General features: G+C 37.2%; 1 protein-coding gene across 7 annotated transcripts in view; it reads right to left on the reverse strand.

Annotated features, from left to right (window-relative positions):
• The window catches only part of NUMB (NUMB endocytic adaptor protein), an 80,745-nt gene that overhangs the window by 17,000 nt on the left and 43,146 nt on the right, over window positions 1-20,599 (reverse strand). For 3 of the 7 annotated variants that reach the window (XM_058161958.1, XM_058161957.1, XM_058161959.1), the window contains exons 2-3: window positions 19,832-19,974; window positions 3,360-3,434 (exon numbers count right to left, since the gene is read on the reverse strand). In XM_058161958.1, coding sequence (XP_058017941.1) covers window positions 3,360-3,434; window positions 19,832-19,957 — 201 coding nt within the window. In that variant the 5' untranslated portion in view covers window positions 19,958-19,974. Of the gene's footprint in view, window positions 1-3,359; window positions 3,435-19,831; window positions 19,975-20,112; window positions 20,425-20,599 lie in introns of those variants that run through there. The other 4 variants (XM_058161956.1, XM_058161960.1, XM_058161961.1 and 1 more) reach the window with 4 other exon arrangements.

Raw genomic sequence — 20,599 nt, forward strand, 5'->3', positions numbered from 1 at the left:
ATAAACTTTCAAGGAAAATGAGTATACTACTAAAAACTGGAATAGCAACTTTTGCAACTTTAAGTCGTGTGGAGTTCAACTCCCAGAATTCTCTAGCCAGAGCAGCTGGGAGTTGAAGTCCACATAGCTTAAAGTGCAAAGATTGAAAATCACTGCTCCAGATGTTCTGAATGACAACCTTCATTACTTTTTGCCAGTACTGGCTAGAAAGCTGGAACCCAACATCACAATTTACACAGCACAATTTATCTCCTGTCTCTACTATATTTATTATCCAATATTATCCAAATTCCAGTTTGCAGAGGTAACATACAATGTATATTTAACATGCCCAGTTAAATAAATGGATGTTACAATTTGATATGCAATTAAATTTGGTAGAATTAGTATACATTTTACATGAACCTTATTTTAGAGCTATTTACCTGTTTCAATCACAAATAAAAGTCTCAATGTATTTTTCTCAAAATTATTAATAACATATGGAAGAAACAAGAGTTTAATTTGCTTGTGTAATAATCATTGGTATGGCATATGAAATATTTTTATTCGTACGATCATAGCCTTCCAAATTCATAGGTTCATGATAGTTGGAGAAAACCTCTCCATCAATATGATGTGATTGCAAATGATTGCAAATGATGCAATCACTCATCTTGCAAATGAGTATTTTCCCCCTCTTAGAAATCTGCAAGTTGTCATTTTTTTCTCTAAATTTTCCCATATCTGTCACATGCCTATGGATTTCTCTGATATTTATAGTTTAGGCCCTTGTACAATCAACAATGGATTTCTTTCAATCATCATAGTTATTTTCTTGCTGACACAGACAGAATATATAATGAAAAAATATCTAACAGATACTATGCTTCAGTGATCAAAGTAGCTTATTATTGCAGTACAATCTTACAGAATTCCCAAATAATTGTTGAGAATAATAAGAACATAAACCTATATAGTTTTTAAAAAATGACTGTCACACTGCCAAGTTAAGCATTAAATATCAATATAATCATCTTTCAGAGGGTACACCAGAAGCTATCTTGTTTGGGAGACTATAATTAGTTTCATTTTTAGAAAATGTTAACATGGAAAAAATTGAGATGATCCAGAGATAGTATTATTGGTGGAGAGCATGCAAAATGGATTTAGAATAGCTATGGAAGTTAATATTCAGAAACACTACTAATATTTTAAACACAATAAAACTATGTTTCTCGTACCTGCTAAAACAAGAACATATATTAACAAATGTATCATACTTGCAAACAAAAGCCTGACATGTTAGAACATCAACACTAAAGACAATTTTAGCTAAATTAAAAAGTATGAAGGAAATATAAAGATGTGTTGGGAATTTTGGAAACTGCGGTCACGAACAGATTGGGAGAGGCCAAGTTGGAAAAAAATTTCCACTTAGCAGCTAAACAGCTCTAATATCACAGCCCTCCCCTACTGTCAGAATCAACCATTCCACAGAATCTTTCCTATATGTTAGGGTTGTCTATTAACAATGGTTATTATTTGCAAGACCATGCCATCATGTCCTCCCAAAATTTATTCGCTGTTTTGACAAAACGTCTGACATGTTTTTTGTGCCAACGTAATTCAATATAGACCAAAGTTTAAGCAGTTAGCACAATACAATGTTAAAACTGATTTAACTGTATTTCCAAGCAAGCATTCAATTTAATTATAACTTTACAATGCTGAATATCAATGCATGCAATTCAAAATACAATTGAAAATAGAAATAATGAAATGCCTCATAACGGAATAGGTAATAACAAAAAGATTCCCATTCTCAGTAGTTTAACTGAGCTTGGATATGTTTTTCCCTTATGTAAAAGGAAAAGCAGGAATGAGTATTCCTAGGAAAAGGAAACAGAGTATATCATTTGGAATGGGGGAAATGTTTCATGTAATTTTTTGTTGTACAGTAATTATTCAAATCCAGGGAATACAGCAACTGAAGCAAGAAACAGGCATTCAAACGTCTAAAACAGTCCAGAAAAAAGGGTGCAGCTATTCACAGGCTGGTGTGTTGTGTCAACATAACATGGCTACATTTAAAAAGAAAATCTAGACTCAACCACCTCTAAATGGCTTTAAGGAGTGTTTTGAGAAAATTATGTTCTACTGCTGCCTTCCCCAACATGGAGAACTTTAAGGAGATACATCAGGTTAAATGTCACTCTATGAAACTGCACTCTATGAAACTGCATTTCAGATATGATTTTAACAAACTAATCTATGTGACAAAAGCAATGTACTATTGGATGCCCATGTAACATTAGAAGCCTCTTTCAATAATTAATAAACTATGGTTTGAAAAAAAGAACTTCAAGGGAAAAAAATCATTAAAATTAGCATTACGGATCAATATTTTTAAAAAGCTGCATGGGCTCAATTTTGTACAGTTTGCTTAGAAAATATTTTTAAAAAGCTGCATAGAAAATATTTTTAAAAAGCTGCATGGGCTCAATTTTGTACAATTTTGCTTAGAAAATATTTAGTAGGTTTTTTTAAAAAAAAAAACACCTTTCTGCTCTGAGATATTACAAATCTTAGGTAAAAACAAGTTAAGAGTAGTATAATGGCATCTTCTAACTTAGTCAAGAGAAACACCATTGAAAAATTCAGATGACATTAACTTCTACAACTGGGTTTTATTCAGAAAGTCTGAATTAGAGGTCACCCAACAAATGTGTCTTTCTAAAATTATTGTATTTTAAATTGTCCTGCATGTAGTTACTATAAACAAATTTCTGTGCTGCTTAGTTTTAGAGTCTAGGCTGCTGTTCCAGAAAAACGTAATAGTAAACAGCAAAAGCTAACAACACCAGTTGGAAGACCAGTATGGCATGTGCTGCTTCTATTAGTGAGGAATCTGGACTTCAATCTTCATCCCATTCTTTCCCCCTCAATTTCTTCATACACAAGTGAAAACAGATGTTGAGAATGAAAAATGCTCTATGAACCAAATGTCAGCTGTTTAACTGAAAACCTCTGAAGAGAAATATATCATAGTAATTTTGGTCTATGCTTAGAATACAGAATTATTCCAAATAGCTAAGATGCTTCTACTAAAAAGATAATGACCTCAAGGACAATAGATATATCATACTTCAAAGTCTTCAAACACAACATTGATAATCAAAGTTTCTCAGTATTATTTAAGGTGTGAGATAGCTACCAAAATCAGGGGCCATTGTTTCAACAATCTTCCAAAGCTATACTGCAATTCCTCAGTAATAATATGCAATACTTTTATTACTTCAATAAATAATGTGCTGCTTTTGGAAAAAAGACATGACAATCTGAAGCTGGAAAGATATAAAATAAATTAGTATACATACAGCTTTTAGTCTTTTCACAGCATCTTCACATATATGCATTCCTCTGGATTCATCCACTTCTACGTGTCCCAGATACTGATAATGAAAGGGAAGAAAAAGATATTACATTAAAAGAATCTGTATGGACCAATTGACCAGTATAGTTAGCCAGATTCAACAATTCAAAATTTTAGAGTAAATTTACATAATACTGCAAAACACCAAGAAACAGTGAGACTTGTAACCAAAAACAGCATCTTTCCTCCTTACAGAACAGCTTTAACTCAGGGATGTTGATGACCTTCCTCACACGAAGTGCCCAAAAGATTAAGTTCAAGACTTTGACTTGGCCATTTCAAAACATTGATTTTCTTTGACTTTAACCATTCTTTGGTCTCACTTGTATGCTTTTGATAGTTTTCTTACTGCGTGTCCCAGTTCCTTTTGAGCTTCAGTTCATGTACATATATCCTGACATTATTCTGTAAAATTGCTGTTACAATTCAGAATTCATAGTTCCATCCATGTTGGAAAGCTGTCCTGATCCAGAAGCAGCCAAAAAAAAAAAAAGCCCAAATCATAATATTGCCAAGGTTATATTTCACAGATGGGATAAAAGTTTTATGCTGGAATGCATATTTTCTAAAATGCAAGGTCCTCCTTTATTCAAGCCATGACACACTTCCACATACCTACGTTGTGAAGATCAGACCAGAATTCTGTTCTTTAAATAAGGCAGAATCTCACACACTCACATCTAATTATCATCTCACTGACCTCACCATCTGGTTCTAATTTCCCCTTCGAAAGAACTGATAATCCTAGAAAAATCCATACTTTTGCCACACACCAATATATCGCTTTGGATCATTTTCTTGAATATATCAACAGACAGGTATAATGTTTTTCACTCATTTGTTTAAATAGGTTACCTTTATCTGGTTTTAAGATTTTTGTGGAAAACAGATCATATTTACATTACATTTATGAAGAAATACTGAAAATTCAAAAGTTTTCTATAAATATTTCATTTTGTTTTATACTGGTCAGATTTCACCTTAAACACTGCCTATCCTCAGGCACAACACATTAAGAATAATAGAATGACAACAGTTGGAAGAGACCTTGAAGGTTTCTAGTCCAATCCCCAACCCCACCTCTGTTCAAGCAGGAAAAAAGTATTAAGAGAAATAGAACAAGTTCGAAGAAAGGTTGAGGATGAGCTGATGTCTCTTTTGAATGGTACTGAAAAAACGGGATACCGATAGTCCTTGACTTATAGTCATTAGTTTAATGACCCTCTGAAGTTACAATGGCACTGAAAAAAGTTACTAATGACCATTTTTACACTTACAACCATTGCAACGTTCCTGCGGTCATGTGATCAAAATTCAGCCGCTTGGCAACCGACTGATCTTTATGTCGATTACAATGTCCCTGGGTCATGTGATCACCTCTTGTGACCTTCTGACAAGCAAAATCAATGAGGAAGTCAGATATACTTAACAACTGTGCTACTAACTTAATAACGGCAGGATTCGCTTAACAACCGGCAAGAAAAATTAACAACTGTGGTTATAAAATGGAGCAAAATACACTTAACAGTCTCGCTGTCAGGCCTGGAAACCATACTAGACTTTAGGGTTCCAGACGCTGCCACATTTTTCCCCTGAGGGGAAGAAGGGGGGCTGAAGGGTATGGTAACATTCTTCAAGCGGTCAAGGTCGGATGGTGTTCACATCTGCAGGAAGAGTGGCAAGAAGATATTCGAATGAACTGGGAGAACGTGGAACCATGTGACCATCAAAGGGGTCAGGGGGGTGGGACTTTTGGGGTTTGTATAACTGGGAAAAGAATCCGGAAATTCAGTTTTGGAATTTCAATCATCGTGTGCCAGTTTCCTCATGCTAGTAAAGAACTCTGGAAAACAATGGCTTCTGAGTTTTTTTATGCAGATGTTTTTCTGGAACCTTGACACTCGCTTAGCAACAGAAACTTTGGGTTTAACTGTAATCATAAGCTGAGTATTCAATTTTAAGAAGAGAAGAAAATACTGATAGTACTTTCCCAACAATTGAAACACCACCAAAGAAATAATCAAGATCTGTTTTTCATCTTTCAAGACTGAAATATATGTAAGCTAGATATAATGTAAAGACAGATTCTGAGTGAATGTTAGAAGAAAATTCTAGCTATAGTAGTACTTTGGCAACAGAATCAATTAACTGGAAGGTGGTGGGTTTCATTTCACTGGATTTGTCAGTCAGCAATCTATCAGAGATGCTTTCATTTAAATTCCTGAAGAGAACAAGAGATTGGAGTCAACAGTCTATGCAACCCTTTCCAGTTTCAATTCTACATCCTTAATACGTGCTTGGAAAATTTAGTTTCAATACAATCTGCTAGAGTCCCCTTGAGTGCTTATTGTCTGTTATCTGATACCAATGCAAACTTACAAGAAGTTCCTTTTTATACGATTGAAATAAATAAAGCAGTCCTCAGAGTAGTTCACAGTTAGATATTCTGAAGGTTCAAGCTAAGAATACATCATCCTGTATTGTTCAACCACTAGTGTTGCTAAGAATCAAGAACTGATTTTATGTCATAATCAATTAGTCAATCAATCAATCAATCAATCAATCAATCACATAGTATAAACAGTTTTCTAAAGTCGTCAACATGACAACTATCATTACCTAGCACATCAAAATTACTGTGCATCATGAACAGGTATCATTTTATCATTGGCCTCAGCTATGTCACCTGGCTGTGCTCTTCTTATTCCTTTTTTAAAAAAATATCTAGAAAGTAGGGATCATTAAAGAAGTCATAACCAATTAATTTCAATTAGTAGCTATGGATCATCTAGATCTGGGAATCTTTGACCTTGGATGTTGTACTTCCCCTTTCAATGTTGGTACCTAATCTGAGGGTCTTCCTGGACTCACAGCTCTTGCTTGAAAAACTGGTGGCAGCTGTTGCCGGGAAAGCCTTTATCCAACTCCAACAGGTGTACCCTTTCTTAGGTCGAGGGCCCTTCAGACAGTCATTCATGCTTTAGTCACCTCATGTAATGCAATTTTCAGGGAGCTGCCCTTGAAGACCACTTGGAAGCTTTAATTGTTCCTGAATGCAGTGGCGCAAGTCATGTAAAAACTCTGCTTTCTGAACTGTATTGGTTGCTAGTTTTCTTCCAGGTGCAATTCAAGGTGCTGGTTGTTACCTATAAATATGGTCTGGTTACTTGAGGTCTTAGGCTTGGGTACTTGAGGGACTACTTGAGAGACACCTGTCTCCCATAGCATCTGCCTGGCCATTTATGATTTTGCAGGACTGGCACATTTTAGGTTCCTTCAATTAAATAATGTCATCAATCAGGACCCTGGAAGTGCACCTTTTCTATAGCAGGACCTGCCTCCTCAGATAATGTTCTTCCCAGGATCCAAATGCTGTTGTTTAGAAGAACTATAAAGAACTATGTTCTTCACCTGGGCCTTTGGTGTAACCCTAGCTTCAGGGTGTCACTCAGTCTGTTCTGTCAGACTTACCATCTTTTATCATATTCCATGTTTTCTTGATTTTTCTTTGATTGTTATGAGCCACCCTAATTCATTGACAGTCCAGCAGCATACAACTTTAATAAATTGAATGAGAAATGAAGCATCTTCAAGCAAACAAAGAAAGGCCAATTGCCTTTTGAAAAAGCACCTTTGGGACAACCATGACCTGGATGATTGAGAATTTCCATAGACATTGCCACAGAGCAGGATACATAGTATTATCTCCTTTGTAAACCATGTAACGTAGATTGAGTTGAGAGCATCTGACTGCTTAGAGTCACCAAGTAGACTTCATGGCTGAGGGGGTACTACAACCCAGGTCTCCTTGAGGCTAGTCCCATACCTTAATAACTTAATAATAATACCACACTGGCTATTACACTGGTTGTATTTTAAAACAAAAAAATCCAGAACTAAACACCTGCAATGCTGTATGCTTATTCAAAATCATTCTTTTGAAGAGAGATAAAACTCCAGCTATGTCACTTAGATCAAAGGCAGCTAAAATATTATTATTTTGCATATTTTTTATTATTTTTTTATTACACATAAAAAAGAATCATTTTGAACAGGATATCAGTCAGGTACATCCATAAACATATTTCAAATTTCACACACACACACACACACTCCCATTGTATTGTATCAATGTATTTCTTTCTCCCTCTTAGAATTTATTATTTGCACATATCTAGTAAAAAAAAGTTCTGATTCATCCCCCCATTCTGAAATTCATTTAAATCTAGTCTGGTCCCCATATTTTAAACCCTTTTTACCCTATCCAGCTTTGTTCCAAATATAACCATACATCATTAATAATTCTCTATTAGCTTCTTAAGTTTAACAGGACTAAACATTCTCTTTATTACTTTTAAATCAGAGATCAGACCATCTAAAACCCCTTTCTTAAGGCTGCCCTGTAATCGCATTGACATTTCCATTTTGCTTAGGAATAGTCCTGAAATCACAAAGACTATTCCCTCTTATCATCTTGCTCTGCCTCTAAATAACATATGCTAAAAAGTCATATAATCAATTCTCAATAAGAAATATAAAGGGGTAGTTGTCTTATTTCTCCAGATAATTACACTCATTATATTCAACTATTCTCTTGGAAGTTTTATCACAAATCATTTCAAATTAGATTGCATATTCTTGAAAGAGAAAAGAAAAAAAATAAAAACAAGACAGATTTCACAACATAAATTCCTTAATACTCATTTCCCTCTTTCCCCCCTTTTTTCTATAATCCTTTCCTCCCCTCCCCAAGGAATCATTAATAATTATTCTATAGTTGTCATTTCTGCTTAATTCTTTGACATATTTGAATCTGAGGTCAGCCCTCCATGGTCCTTTCTTAAAACTGTCTTTCGATCACGCCAACGTATCCATCTTCTTGGGAATAGTCCTGAAATCACAAAGACCATTCGATTCTTGCATTTCTTCCTCCAAGTTTGAGGTCAGCCTTCCAAAATTCTTTCTTAAAACCATTGTGTGATCACACCAATATATCCATCTTCTTGGGAATAGTCAATCACAAAAGCTATTCAATTCTTGCATTTCTTCTTCCTCTGCCTCTGGATGTCACTCTTCAATCACAAATTACAGTTCATAAATAACAAAGTAGCATTTTATTTCTGTCATGCCTAAATTGCAATTTAGTTTCTTTTGTTCTTAAAGATTTTAAGTCATAAAAATCAACTTTCTTATCCAGTCTTTCCTTCACACAAGGATTATTCTTTCTTGGAATAATCTTAAACTCACAAAGATGATTTCTCTTCCCTTTCTTCCTCTACCTTTAAATATCCTGTTTTCATTTACAATCTCAATTAGCACAGTCTGCATTTTATTTCTGTGATGTTAAGCCACTCCTTGCCTTTGTCTCCGCTTATTTTTCTTTTTCAAAATCTTCTCACATTTTAATAGTTTCAGTCCCAAAATACAGAGGTTAGAGGGATTTGAGATATTCCATCAAAGTCAATTTAATATTTCCTTTAACTCCTTTCTCTTGTTCCCTTTTTCTTTTCTTTTTCTTTTTGTATAAATTTTAAATAGTTAATCAAAACTTCCAAGGCAGTTTACTTAATTGGAAAAATAGTTTACTTTCCTTTAGTATTTAATTAGGGCTCTAGACTTCCATTCCAAGCCCTCTCTTTCAGAATTTAAGGTATCCTTTAGTTTATTTCCTTCCGTTTTCAATTTCCATTAAGTTTAGCTGCTTGTTCCATATTTCTTCAATGCTTGTGCCTATTTTAAAAGCAATATTTCTTCGTGAGCTGGTAACAACTCACCCGACTTCAATCTTCTGTTTTACAAAAGTGCTTCTTCCTCCTGCCCATTCTTGGGGCCATCTCCAACTTTGTAGCAGCTGATGGCGGCTGCTGTTCCTCCCCGATGGGTTGGGGGGAAAAGATCGGAGCTACAGTGAGTTTGCACCCTCCCTGATCGCTCCAGCGGCTCCCCCATTCTTCGCTGCCTTCTACGAGGCAGCTATGGTCCGCAACGGACCCCCATTTTGGGGGGGATTTCAGCGCTCACCCCGGAGCTTTCGGGGTGAGCATCCATTTCGTCGCAACGTTGGCGATGCCTGGCAGCTAAAATATTATTGTAGCACTATAAGAATAGCTAAAATAACTTGCCAAGGGAAAGAATGCACTTTCCCTGAAAGTAAATTCTTTATGCATATTCAAGTCCTTCCAGAAAAATGCTACTCACTCAGAAAAAGTTGTAAAATTACGAGATCTCCACGTACAGTTGACATTTTAATAGTTTTAAACAGCTTCGTGACTAGCAATCAGTATTTGTTACAAAAGGAAAGTCAAACAGAATACAGAGTTTAAGAAAGTTTCAAAATCTTCTCTGACTTTTGATTTTTCTTGGCTATCGCCTTCTGACAGGCTGTTTCTCAGGCTCATTGCAAATACTCCACTGCAAATACTCCTTGCCTGTTTTTTTGCTTTAATAAACTCTTGGACAGATAACTCTCAACTGTGAAAAAAAATGCAGTAAGTACACAAATATTAGATGTTTCTACCAGGAAATAGAGAAATATGGACATCAGGGTTGTCTTTACTTGGTTTATTAGTCCAGGTGTCTCCAACCTTGGCAACTTTAAGACTTGTGGACTTCAACTCCCAGAACTCCTCAGCCAGCAAAACTGGCTGAGGAATTCTGGGAGTTGAAGTCCACAAATCTTAAAATTGCCAAGGTTGGAGACCCCTGTATTAGTCGATATTCAATAGTTACACAAGAACTAAACAGAGATATTAGAAAAAGAGTTATTACCAAGGGATTATAGTACTGCAAGACATTGAAACTAATGTCAACAAATTAAAAACATACTCTTTTTAAACTTGAGCAAATAGAACTCCTCCTGCATATTCCTTACCCAAGAAAAATGGAAAAGGCAGTTGGATATACAGATCCAATTTATATTACCAATTTAAATAATTCAAATTTATAAACCAATCAGTTCAGGGAATTGAGTATTTTCCAATCAAGTCAATCATAATCAGTAGTTTTTAAATTTCACTAGTTTGCCTAAAGAGCATTTTTTTAAAAAAATTGAATTTATATCCCGTCCTTCTCCGAAGACTCAGGGCAACTTACAATGTGTTAAGCAATAGTCTTCATCCATTTGTATATTATATTCAAAGTCAACTTTTATTGCCCCCAACAATCTGGGTCCTCAGATTGTTGGCAGGCATAACACTTCAAAACTAAAAGCTCAGCAAACTGATGTCGGAACAAGAGAAGAACACAGTTTTAGTGGTTGGATTTGTCCATCAGTCACTTTAAAATGACCAGAAAAATCAGGTAAATTGAGCTACTTACTAAATGCTGCAGCGGACTCTATTCTATTCCACAAATTCACAGAAAGGAACTTAAAATCTTTTCTTTCCAGAATTTCCAGAATTTCATTTGCATCTTACTAATGAATAGAACCTGCTGCCTTAAACTAATTTTCTGTTTTAGTATGTTTTAAAAACACCATTTATAATAATTCTTTCCCTGCCTTTCTTAAAATCCTACTTGGCCAGTCTTGTGATTTATGCTAGTTTTCATTTTCTTCAGTTCAAAATTCTCATGTTTATTTATTATAAGACTTCTTCCTGCTATTTAAACACTGCAAACTAACTTTCATACTTTATTTGAGGCCATATGGGTTTGTTATTCTAATTATTGCTATACTTTTAAAGTCTCTAGAACAGAGTTCATTGCAACACTCCTTAAAAGCTTATTTACATAAATCTTTTTTATTAACCAATGAAGCTTCTCAAAAATGCTAAATAAAACACAATGTAGAATAGTAGTATAGAAGAGAGGGGGGGGATAAGACTTCTGCCACGAATGAAAATCTCTGTATCAGTTCTTAATCTTTTTTTATCACGTTCTCCCTACAATGCTACTGAATCAATTTAAGTCAACTCTTAAGTTACAAGAAATCAGGTATAAAACATAAAATGAGCACAGGTAGTCTTCGACCTACGACCACAAAATTTCTGCAGCTAAGCAAGACAGTTGTTAAGTGAATTTTGCCCCATTTTATGACTTTTCTTTTCCTTAAATTAATCCCTGTGTTTATTTAGTAACACAGAGGTTAAGTGAATCTGGCTTCCCCATTGACTTTGCTTGTCAGGAGGTCACAAAAGGTGATCATGTGACACTGGGAAACAACAATCATCATAAATATGTTATGAAGAGTCCGAATTTGACTATGGGGATACTGCAATGGTCATAAGTATGAAAAATGGTCATAAGTCACTTTTTTCAATGTCGTTGTAACTTCAAACGGTCACTAAACAAATGGTTGTAAGTCAAGGACTACCTGCACTCTAAATAGAGTGAAACAAAGGGACTTTTATTCAATAGGTTTAGTGCCTCTTTAATGAAATAATGAGGCTTGCATGAAGTAAAATTATTAAAAGGAAAGTGAAGATAAGTATCACTTGGGGAAAACAAGAAATTCTAGTAATTGTTCAAAAAGCTAACAAAACTAGCTTTTTAAACTGAATATTCTTTATCAAGCATTCAAACCATAATAGTTTGGGTTCACATTAATCTACATTAATCTAAGATTTATTTTAGGTATTTTTGCTGAATCAATGAAATCTGCAAGTTCATATCTAATGCAGTACCAAAACTATGATTCATAAACCATAGTGATGATATAAAACCAATGACTTATAATAGGGTTTTAAGGCAATGTATGAACTAAGGATCTGCTACACTTTACAATCAAAGCCAAAGAGGTGTTTTTGAGGGGGCTTGATTGTGCATGCTGCATCTATTGGTTCCCCCCCCCCCCGCTTTAAAGAAACTGCATCTTTTTCTGGTTCCCATAGTAGCAACACAATCCCCGGAAAATATGCCTTTGAAGAAACCAACATAGAAATGGCCAAGGGCATGCTGTCAGCCTCTCCTTAATTCAAACACGACTTTTCATTGCATCATGCTGTTACTGTGAAAGGCTGGGAAAAGACACCACTTCTTTACAGAAGCACTGATAGGTGGGGAATGTGCACCTATGCTGACCCTAAAGTACCTTTTTGGCTTAATATTCAAAGCACTTTCTATCCCTAATGTGTATCAAGGCAAAGAGTAAGCAGGTGATCTTTAACAAGAAAGCATCCCAGTTGGGACTACAAAATTAATCTCTGGATACAGTTGTCTATGTGGATTAAAATTACAATTAGACATTTTAGAATTTTCAGCCTGACTCAAATCTATTTTATAACACTGTTGCACAAAGAAATGCCACAGGGCAAAATACAGATTCAAACGTGAAAGCATTTTTACTTGCGAAGGAACATATATACAAATACTTTGTTCAACTATGTCTGTCTTTTTTTAACAGGTCTTCTTTTCTCATGCCTTTTCAAAACCTACAAATAATCTAAATTCACCTTCATAAAATGCTTTATCATTTCATTTAAAAAAACCATTCTGAAAATTGAGAGAATATACATATTTATTTACAACATTTAGTTTATACCTTAATCAGATTTGTATCAAATGGTGAGACGGTTATTTATTTTAATGTGATCTGTCTCAGTTGAAGCATCATAGTTACTTTGAGAAACAAGCCCCAATGTTAAACCATGGCTTATACATCCTAGTTTTAACCATGCATTGCTGAATTTCAGTGTAGGATCCTGAATTACAGTTGTCTCTACCCTTGCCTGTCTATAGTCATGTAATCCAATAGCAGCCAAAAGAGAACTCTTTTTAAGCTTCACTTTCTTATCCCTAAATATCAAAATCCACATTTGCCTTATTCATTTCACAGAAATGAAAAGAAAGTGCTTAGGAAAGTACAGATATATTCAAGATACATAATACCCTTACAAAAGGAGATGAATATAGGTCCGAGATGGCGAACCTATGGCAAGCGTGCCAGAAGCGGCACACAGAGCCATCTCTCCAGGCACACCAGCCGTCACCTGTTGCTCTTCCGGGTTCCAGAGCACACATGCACACCGGCCAGCTGGTCTTTGCTTGTGCGGGAGCGCTGAAAGAGCATCTCTCTGTTTCCGGCACGCCAGCTGGACTTTGTGTGCATGACCAGGTGACTGGTGTGCATGCAAACCTCAGAAACCGGAAGCTTAGCTACTCTTCCAGTTTTTGACACTCCTACGCATGCACGACGGGGAGCTGCTCTTCTGGTTTCTGGCACTCATTCCCGTTTTGGGACTCAGTGCCAAAAAGGTTCACCTATAGGTGAATGAATCTGTCATTAAAAGAAGCCCACAAACACAAATATTAGAAACTAATTTCTAATCAAACAGGACCACCACCCTGTATCAAACTTTGGGTGGCTCACAATCAAGAGATAAAACCATATCCATGTACAATAAAAATATTAAAAATATTAAAACTAAAGACCTGGCACCGTAGCTAAACTTTCCCATGAAGTCCACAACAGGTCAATTTCACGAAGCTCATCCTAACCTAATATTTGAGGAAAAAGTCAGGCTTTGAGTGCTTTTCAGAATGTTAAAAAAGTGGGGGTCTAACTGCCAAATTTCAGGGAGAAACAGCAAGCTTCTTAGGTCCTATAAAATAACAACATTCGAGGGAAGGGTCTAGGAAAGTGCCTGCCCTATCCAATCTCATATGATGGGCAGATGTTCTTAGGAAGAGCCAGCCATGTGCCATAGAAGATTTTAAATTTTTTTTAAAAAACCTTCAAATTTCTAGATTCTACCATATCGCAAGATCTAAAATGGACAGCTAACATCAAAAAAGCACAACAAAGAATGTACTTTCTGGTACAACTCAGAAAGCTCAAACTGCACAAGGAGCTGCTGATACAGTTCTACAGAGGAATTATTGAGTTTGTCATCTGCACTTCTATAACTGTCTGGTTTGGTTCTGCAACCCAACAAGACAGAGGATAATTAGAACTATTGCTACCAACCTGCCTTCCATGGAGGACCTGTATACTGTAAGAGTCAAAAAGTGGGCTGTGAAAATATTTAGACCACTCGCATCCTGAACATAAATTGTTTCAAATCCTACCTTCAAAATGATGCTATAGAGCACTGTACACCAGAACAACTAGACACAAGAACAGTTTTTTCCCGAACGCCATCACTCTACTAAACAAATAATTCCCTCAACACTTTCAAACTATTTACTAAGTCTGTACTATTATTAATCTCATCGTTCCCATCACCCACCTCCTTCCACTTATGACTCTATGACTCTAACTTTGTTGCTTGTATCCTTACGATTTATATTGATATTGTTTCCTGATTGCTTATTTGTACCCTAAGACTATCATTAAGTGTTGTACCTTAGAATTGTTGATGGACGTATCTTTTTTTTTTATGTACACTGAGAGCATATGCACCAAGACAAATTCCTTGTGTGTCCAATCACACTTGGCCAATAAAAAATTCTATTCTGTTCTGTTCTATTCTGTTTTAAAGTTAATAACCAGCTCGCACAACAGAGGGGTAATACCTAGATTACAATAAAAGCAACAAAGTGGAAAATTATCAGGAATTAGAAAACAATCCATGACTATTTTGTCTGCCTGCAAGACTGCCCCTTGCTTGTTCCAGAAACCACAGTTAGAAGAAAGCCTGGTTTGGGGTTATGTGCAAATGCAGAGTATACATATATATATATATGAAATATGTTTAAAACTCCAGAGTTTTTGCTTAATTTAGGATCAGAGTATTATTAAAATGTCCTGTAGCACAGAGTTCACCAACGTTTCTGGCTTTGTACACTTTTGAGGGGGAAGGGGATGATTATATGAGAGTGGCCAGCAAGCATGCACACTTGAATGCAGCTCTATCTGCATGAGCACCCTCTGCTTGTGCAAGTGGGGATGCGCACATGCACCAGTGGTGGGTTGCTCCCGGTTCGCACCAATTCGATGGAACCAAGTAGTGGTGGGAGGCTCCACCCATCTACCCGGAAGTCATCAAATACGCTCTGCGCATGTGGTGCGCATGAGCGAAATGGTAGTAAAGGTAAATAAAACCCACCACTGACATGCACGCCATTTCTGTGGCCCGGTTCTGAACAGCTCACAGACCAGTAGTGGTCTGTGAGCCGGGGTTGGTGACCCCTGCTGTAGCACCACTATAAAACCTTAGTGTTAAAGAAATCTGATGGTTTCTACATCCCGGCATGTTTTAGGTTGTTATGAAATGTACTCTCTCTTCGCATCCTTTTAAAATTGCTTCCTTTAACGCAACCATTTGTCACTTCCTCCCTTCTGAAGTAATCAAAATGCCAAAGAAACCAAAAACAAAACAGGGTTAGGAGCATAATGTAAAGGTTACTTCTGTTTATCAGAAATTATTTCAAGACACTAGGCATATGAAGAATTTACTCACAGAAAAGATGGACTCCCTGTGGAAAACAGATTAAGTATATATATTTTTATCATTCTTTAGTATGAATCACACTTTCTGCCTTTGCTAGCAATTTTCTATAATTAACTTTTTATGTAAAACTATATATTTCTGACTAACATGAAAGACATGCAGAAGCTTTTATAATCCTAGCAATCTGGAGAACATTTATTTAATAGATAGGGACATTTTTATTAAAATACCCTCTGAACATGGCAGAAGGTTAACAGTATTTCAATTAGTAGGCTTACAAAATAAGCTTTCCAGTATGATAATTCATTATGGGTCCAGAATGCTTCCTTGAAAGAAGGAACAGTTGCACCTGCTTTAAAGAAGGCAGTGGTCTGTCTCCTACTCCACAGGTCATCACTGGACATAGCAGTGCTAGACAATTTTCATCCTGTGTCCAATTTTCTCTTCGTGCAGAAGGTTGTTGAGAAGGTGGTAAACTACAGCTTCAAGTTGATAATCTCGATTCACTGGTCAGGCTTCAGATTGGGACACAATATCAAGGTGGCAGTGACTGCGGTTGTGGATGACTTCTTATAGGCCCAGAATGAGAGTGGTACACCTTCACCTTGCCACTACTTGATCCATCAGCAGCTTTTAATACCATTAATCATGGTACCTTTGGAGCCAGCTGAGGGAACCTGGAACAGAAGGCAGTTCTTCAATGGCTCTTCTTCATCCAAGACCATTCCAGTCACTGTTGGTAGGGAGGGGAGAGATCTAGTCTAGACCCCTGCTTTATGGGATACATCAGGGCTCAACTCTCTTCCCACATCTACATAAATGTTGTAATTCAGGCCCCAGTAGGTAGTAGGAAACTCAGTCAATGTAAAAAACTTTATTTGAACAGCTGAGAATTACTTCATTCTCAGCATAGTTCAACTAAATTAAAGCAAATTCCTCCCAACACAAATTCCTCAGTCCTATCACAACCTTGGTCCAATTAGGCAAACTGCCAAAGGCCTTTTTTGGCAAAAGTTCAGAAGACACCGATACAAAATAAATGCAAGAAGACGACGCTATCAATGTTGTTTTCCGGCAAAGCCTAAATGCCATTGCTGGTCTGTTTTAAGCCTTATGGGAGGGGCCAATCATTCTCTTTGCTTGAGCTGCTCTTGCTTTCTGGCAGCTCTTCTCATGTGTGCATTGGGAACAGGCTCCTCCTGTTCCTCTGCCTCACTACTGTCAGTCCCTGGAAGCTCTGGAGTCCGCACCTCACTCCCCGATGGCTCTGGCCCCACCTCAGCCTCCAACACACAGCCCTCATCCGGGCCTTCCTCAGCCTCCAGGACTGGCCCACAGTCTTCCTCAGCCTCATTGCTGTCCGACTCCATTGCCAGCTCCGCAGGCTGCTGGCGGACCACAATAATAAAGCTGTTGGATGTGATAATTCATTGGCACAAGGGTAAAGTACCATCCATATAGTGATGATACTTGGCTGTACATCTCTGCCCCAGGGTGCCTAAGTGATGTCACTGAGGTGCTTTCCTAGTGCCTGAAGGCTACATAGGTCTAGATTAATTAATTTGGCTTCAGCTCAACCCTGACAAATCTGAGAGACTGTGGGTTTTAGGGTCTCCCATATCTAGTGACTTCCATCTCACTGGGCTGATATTCGTCAGTCAGAGCTGGTGCACTATCTGGAGGTTCTCCTGTACTCATGCCTCAGCTCTAAAAGCAGGTAGCATCCACGGCCAGGAAAGCTTTTACACAAATTCATTTTGTGCATGAGCTGAGCCCTTTCCTAATTTGGGGCTCACTATTCAAAGTTACTCATTCCTAAGTTACCTTCCAATTGGACTACTGTAATGCATTCTGCACAGGGCTGCCCTTGAAGACCAGTTGGAATACACAGCTAGTCCAGAATGCAACAGTACAGTTAGCAGTGGACACCTCTTGATATGCCCATGTAATACCACTGCCCTGTGAGAGCTCAAGCAGCTTTCTGGGTACAATTCAAAATGTCAGATGTCACCTTTAAAGCCCTACATAGCATGCAGGTTACCTTCAGTATTCCTACTGAATATGGCAGAGTGGGCATGCTCCAGGTCCTCTCAGTAAAACAAGGTCACCTGATGGGGTCTTGGAAGCATGTTTTCTTTATCATAGTAGCTTCCCCAGATGCTGTGTTCCCTGCCTGTTTTTCAACCATTCCAACTACCAAAGTTTGGAATTGACAATTCTGCACTTTGTCTAAATTCACAAAACATGCCAACTCTCATCCAGATGATTTCTTGTCAGAAGATTCCAGTCAGAGTGTTAATTTCCTTCCAAGGCAAATGGCAACCAGATTGTACCTCTCCTTTTCCTTGGCTGTGTATCAATGTTCCCTCTAATTTTTCACGAGTCTGAGCAAGCACACTAACTCCCTGAGCGGTCCCTTGGACCACTGTGAGCAACATCAGACGTGCGGGTCATGCCAGCATCGCATCCATTCAAGTCACATGATTTATTAAATCCATTCATTTATTTTATTTATTTATTTATTATTATTATTATTATTATTATTATTATTATTATTATTTATTTATTTATTTATTTATTTTTATTATTATTATTATTTATTATTATTCATTTATTAAATCCATCCATTCAAGTCACATGATTTATTAAAAGAATCAAAAATAGCTAAAACTTTTAGCTAGAATCGGCTAGCTAAAAGTTTTAGCTAGCCGAATCTGTGCTCCGCAGCCATTCAAGTCACATGATTTATTAAAAGAATCAAACAGATTCGGCTAGCTAAAACTTTTAACTAGAATCGGCTAGCTAAAACTTTTAGCTAGCCGAATCTGTGCTGCGCAGCTAATCAACGTCATTTGACAGGCTTTGATTAGCTGCGCAGCACAGATTTTCTGTGCGCAGAGACCGTGTCAGCAGTGCGCATTTGCGCACGCGCGCAGTTTAGAGAGAACAGTGCTGTGTATCACATGAGACACTGATTCCCTTCTTCCTGCCATGACCAGGAATCATTCTGAAAGTGCTGCACTTCTTTCAAAGCTTCCACCCAGCTTTCAACCTTTCCAGGTACCCAAGAATCCATGATCCACCTTATATTTACTGGAAGAGGGTCATGACTTACAGTCTAAGAACTCCTCCTTTAAGCTATAATTTGATTTATGTTTTCATTAAACATGTTGTGGGAAGCAACCATCATGATTTTTAAATTGTGGTTTACACCATGGAATTGTGCAAACCTAGGCAGCTGTGCTTTACATCCAATAAACTATGGTTAATTAAATTGGGGCTTAATACAATGTATAAACCTCATCTATATATATTCACCTTCAAGATAGCAACTCAGAGCCAGAACACTCCTAGTGCCTGGCACATCCCCAATCTTCCTATTCTTGATTTTAAAAAAGGAACATAAATGATTTTTGAAAAGCAGCACAATCTCTAGAACTAAACATGAATCCACAACATTCTTAGAAATGAAAGAAGGCAGAGATGTGTCTTTAAACACAGTCACACAAAAACCTCCTTCTAGTTCCCACTATTCTCATACCCACTCACTTATTTCTCATGTATTGTTCTTATATATTCACACTTACTCTCTCACACATGCACACATAAATACAGACACCTTCACAAATTTGTTCCTCACTTGTCTTTTCTCTCTGGCCCTCAGTTTACTTTCTGCTGTTTTTTCAGTTCATAAAAGAAAAAGAAAAAGCCACAGCTGCTCAAGGAAACTGGGGGTGACAGCAAACATCAAACAAGATGGAAGAAGAAAACAAATAAAGGAAAAGAGTCTCGTCAGTGGTGAGCTGCTGCCAGTTTGGACCGGTTTGGGTGAACCGGTAGTTCCAACCAGCAGCTGGGCCTGCCCACCCGCTGTGGCGCTATCAGGTCCTATATAATCGCCTGTTTTTCAATGCCGCGCACATGCACGCGCTCACATTTTCAATTCTGGGCGAAACGGTTGTTAACAGTATGTAACACCCACCTCTGGTTTTCATGTTTGCATATGCAAAAATGTTTTTATATATTTCCATGCAGACATTTGCTCAAAAATCCAAATGCCCATAAAGAATGGAGAACCTTAATTTACCTTAACTGGGAAGCTGCATTTCCCAGTTCGAACCCCTTCTTCATCTGTCTGCCATTGGTGTGGTCTACTAGCTTCAGGAACGTAGACATCTTTCTTTCTCCTGAAGCTCTGTCGTAATTTATTCATTGCTCAATTTTTGTGCCCTACAAGAAAGAAAAAGAACATTTAAGCTTATAGTATGTTTCTCCATTACTTTTGAACAAAAAGTTAAAGCTATCATAATTTACAAATAAAAATCTGACACAGTCTAGTCCAATGAATAAGCTTACTTGTATACTTACAATAATAAGCAAGAGAAGAGGGGAACCTAACAGGAATTTACTGATCCATCAGGGGAGTCCACAACAATTTTTCCTTTTAAGTCAAGAATATAGCTGGCTAATGTAACAGACAGAGAAAGGAAAGGAAAGGAACACAAATCTTTCCATTTGTGGTGCTCTAAAAAGACAAAGTGAGGACCCATTAACACAAATGTACGATTATAAACTGCACTACTTGTAGCATGTTTTTCTTCCTTTCTAAAAACAATGCCAGGTATACTTTCAGCAAATGTGAGCTTGCAAATGTCTTTGGGGAAAAAAGTCAACGCCCTCCAGCAGAGAGCAACCAGAGTTGATGAAAAAGGCAAAGATTTGTCAGTTCAAGGAAAAAAGGCTCAACAAGAGAAATGGACAGTGAAAAGGGATTTCTCAACAAGAGAAATGGACTGTGAAAGCAATTCTCTAGAAGAAAGACACAGAAGGGCCAATGCAGCGAGTAAGAGTTATG

This window comes from Ahaetulla prasina, chromosome 1 (genome assembly GCF_028640845.1).
Source record: "Ahaetulla prasina isolate Xishuangbanna chromosome 1, ASM2864084v1, whole genome shotgun sequence".
NCBI classification, from domain to species: domain Eukaryota; kingdom Metazoa; phylum Chordata; class Lepidosauria; order Squamata; family Colubridae; genus Ahaetulla; species Ahaetulla prasina.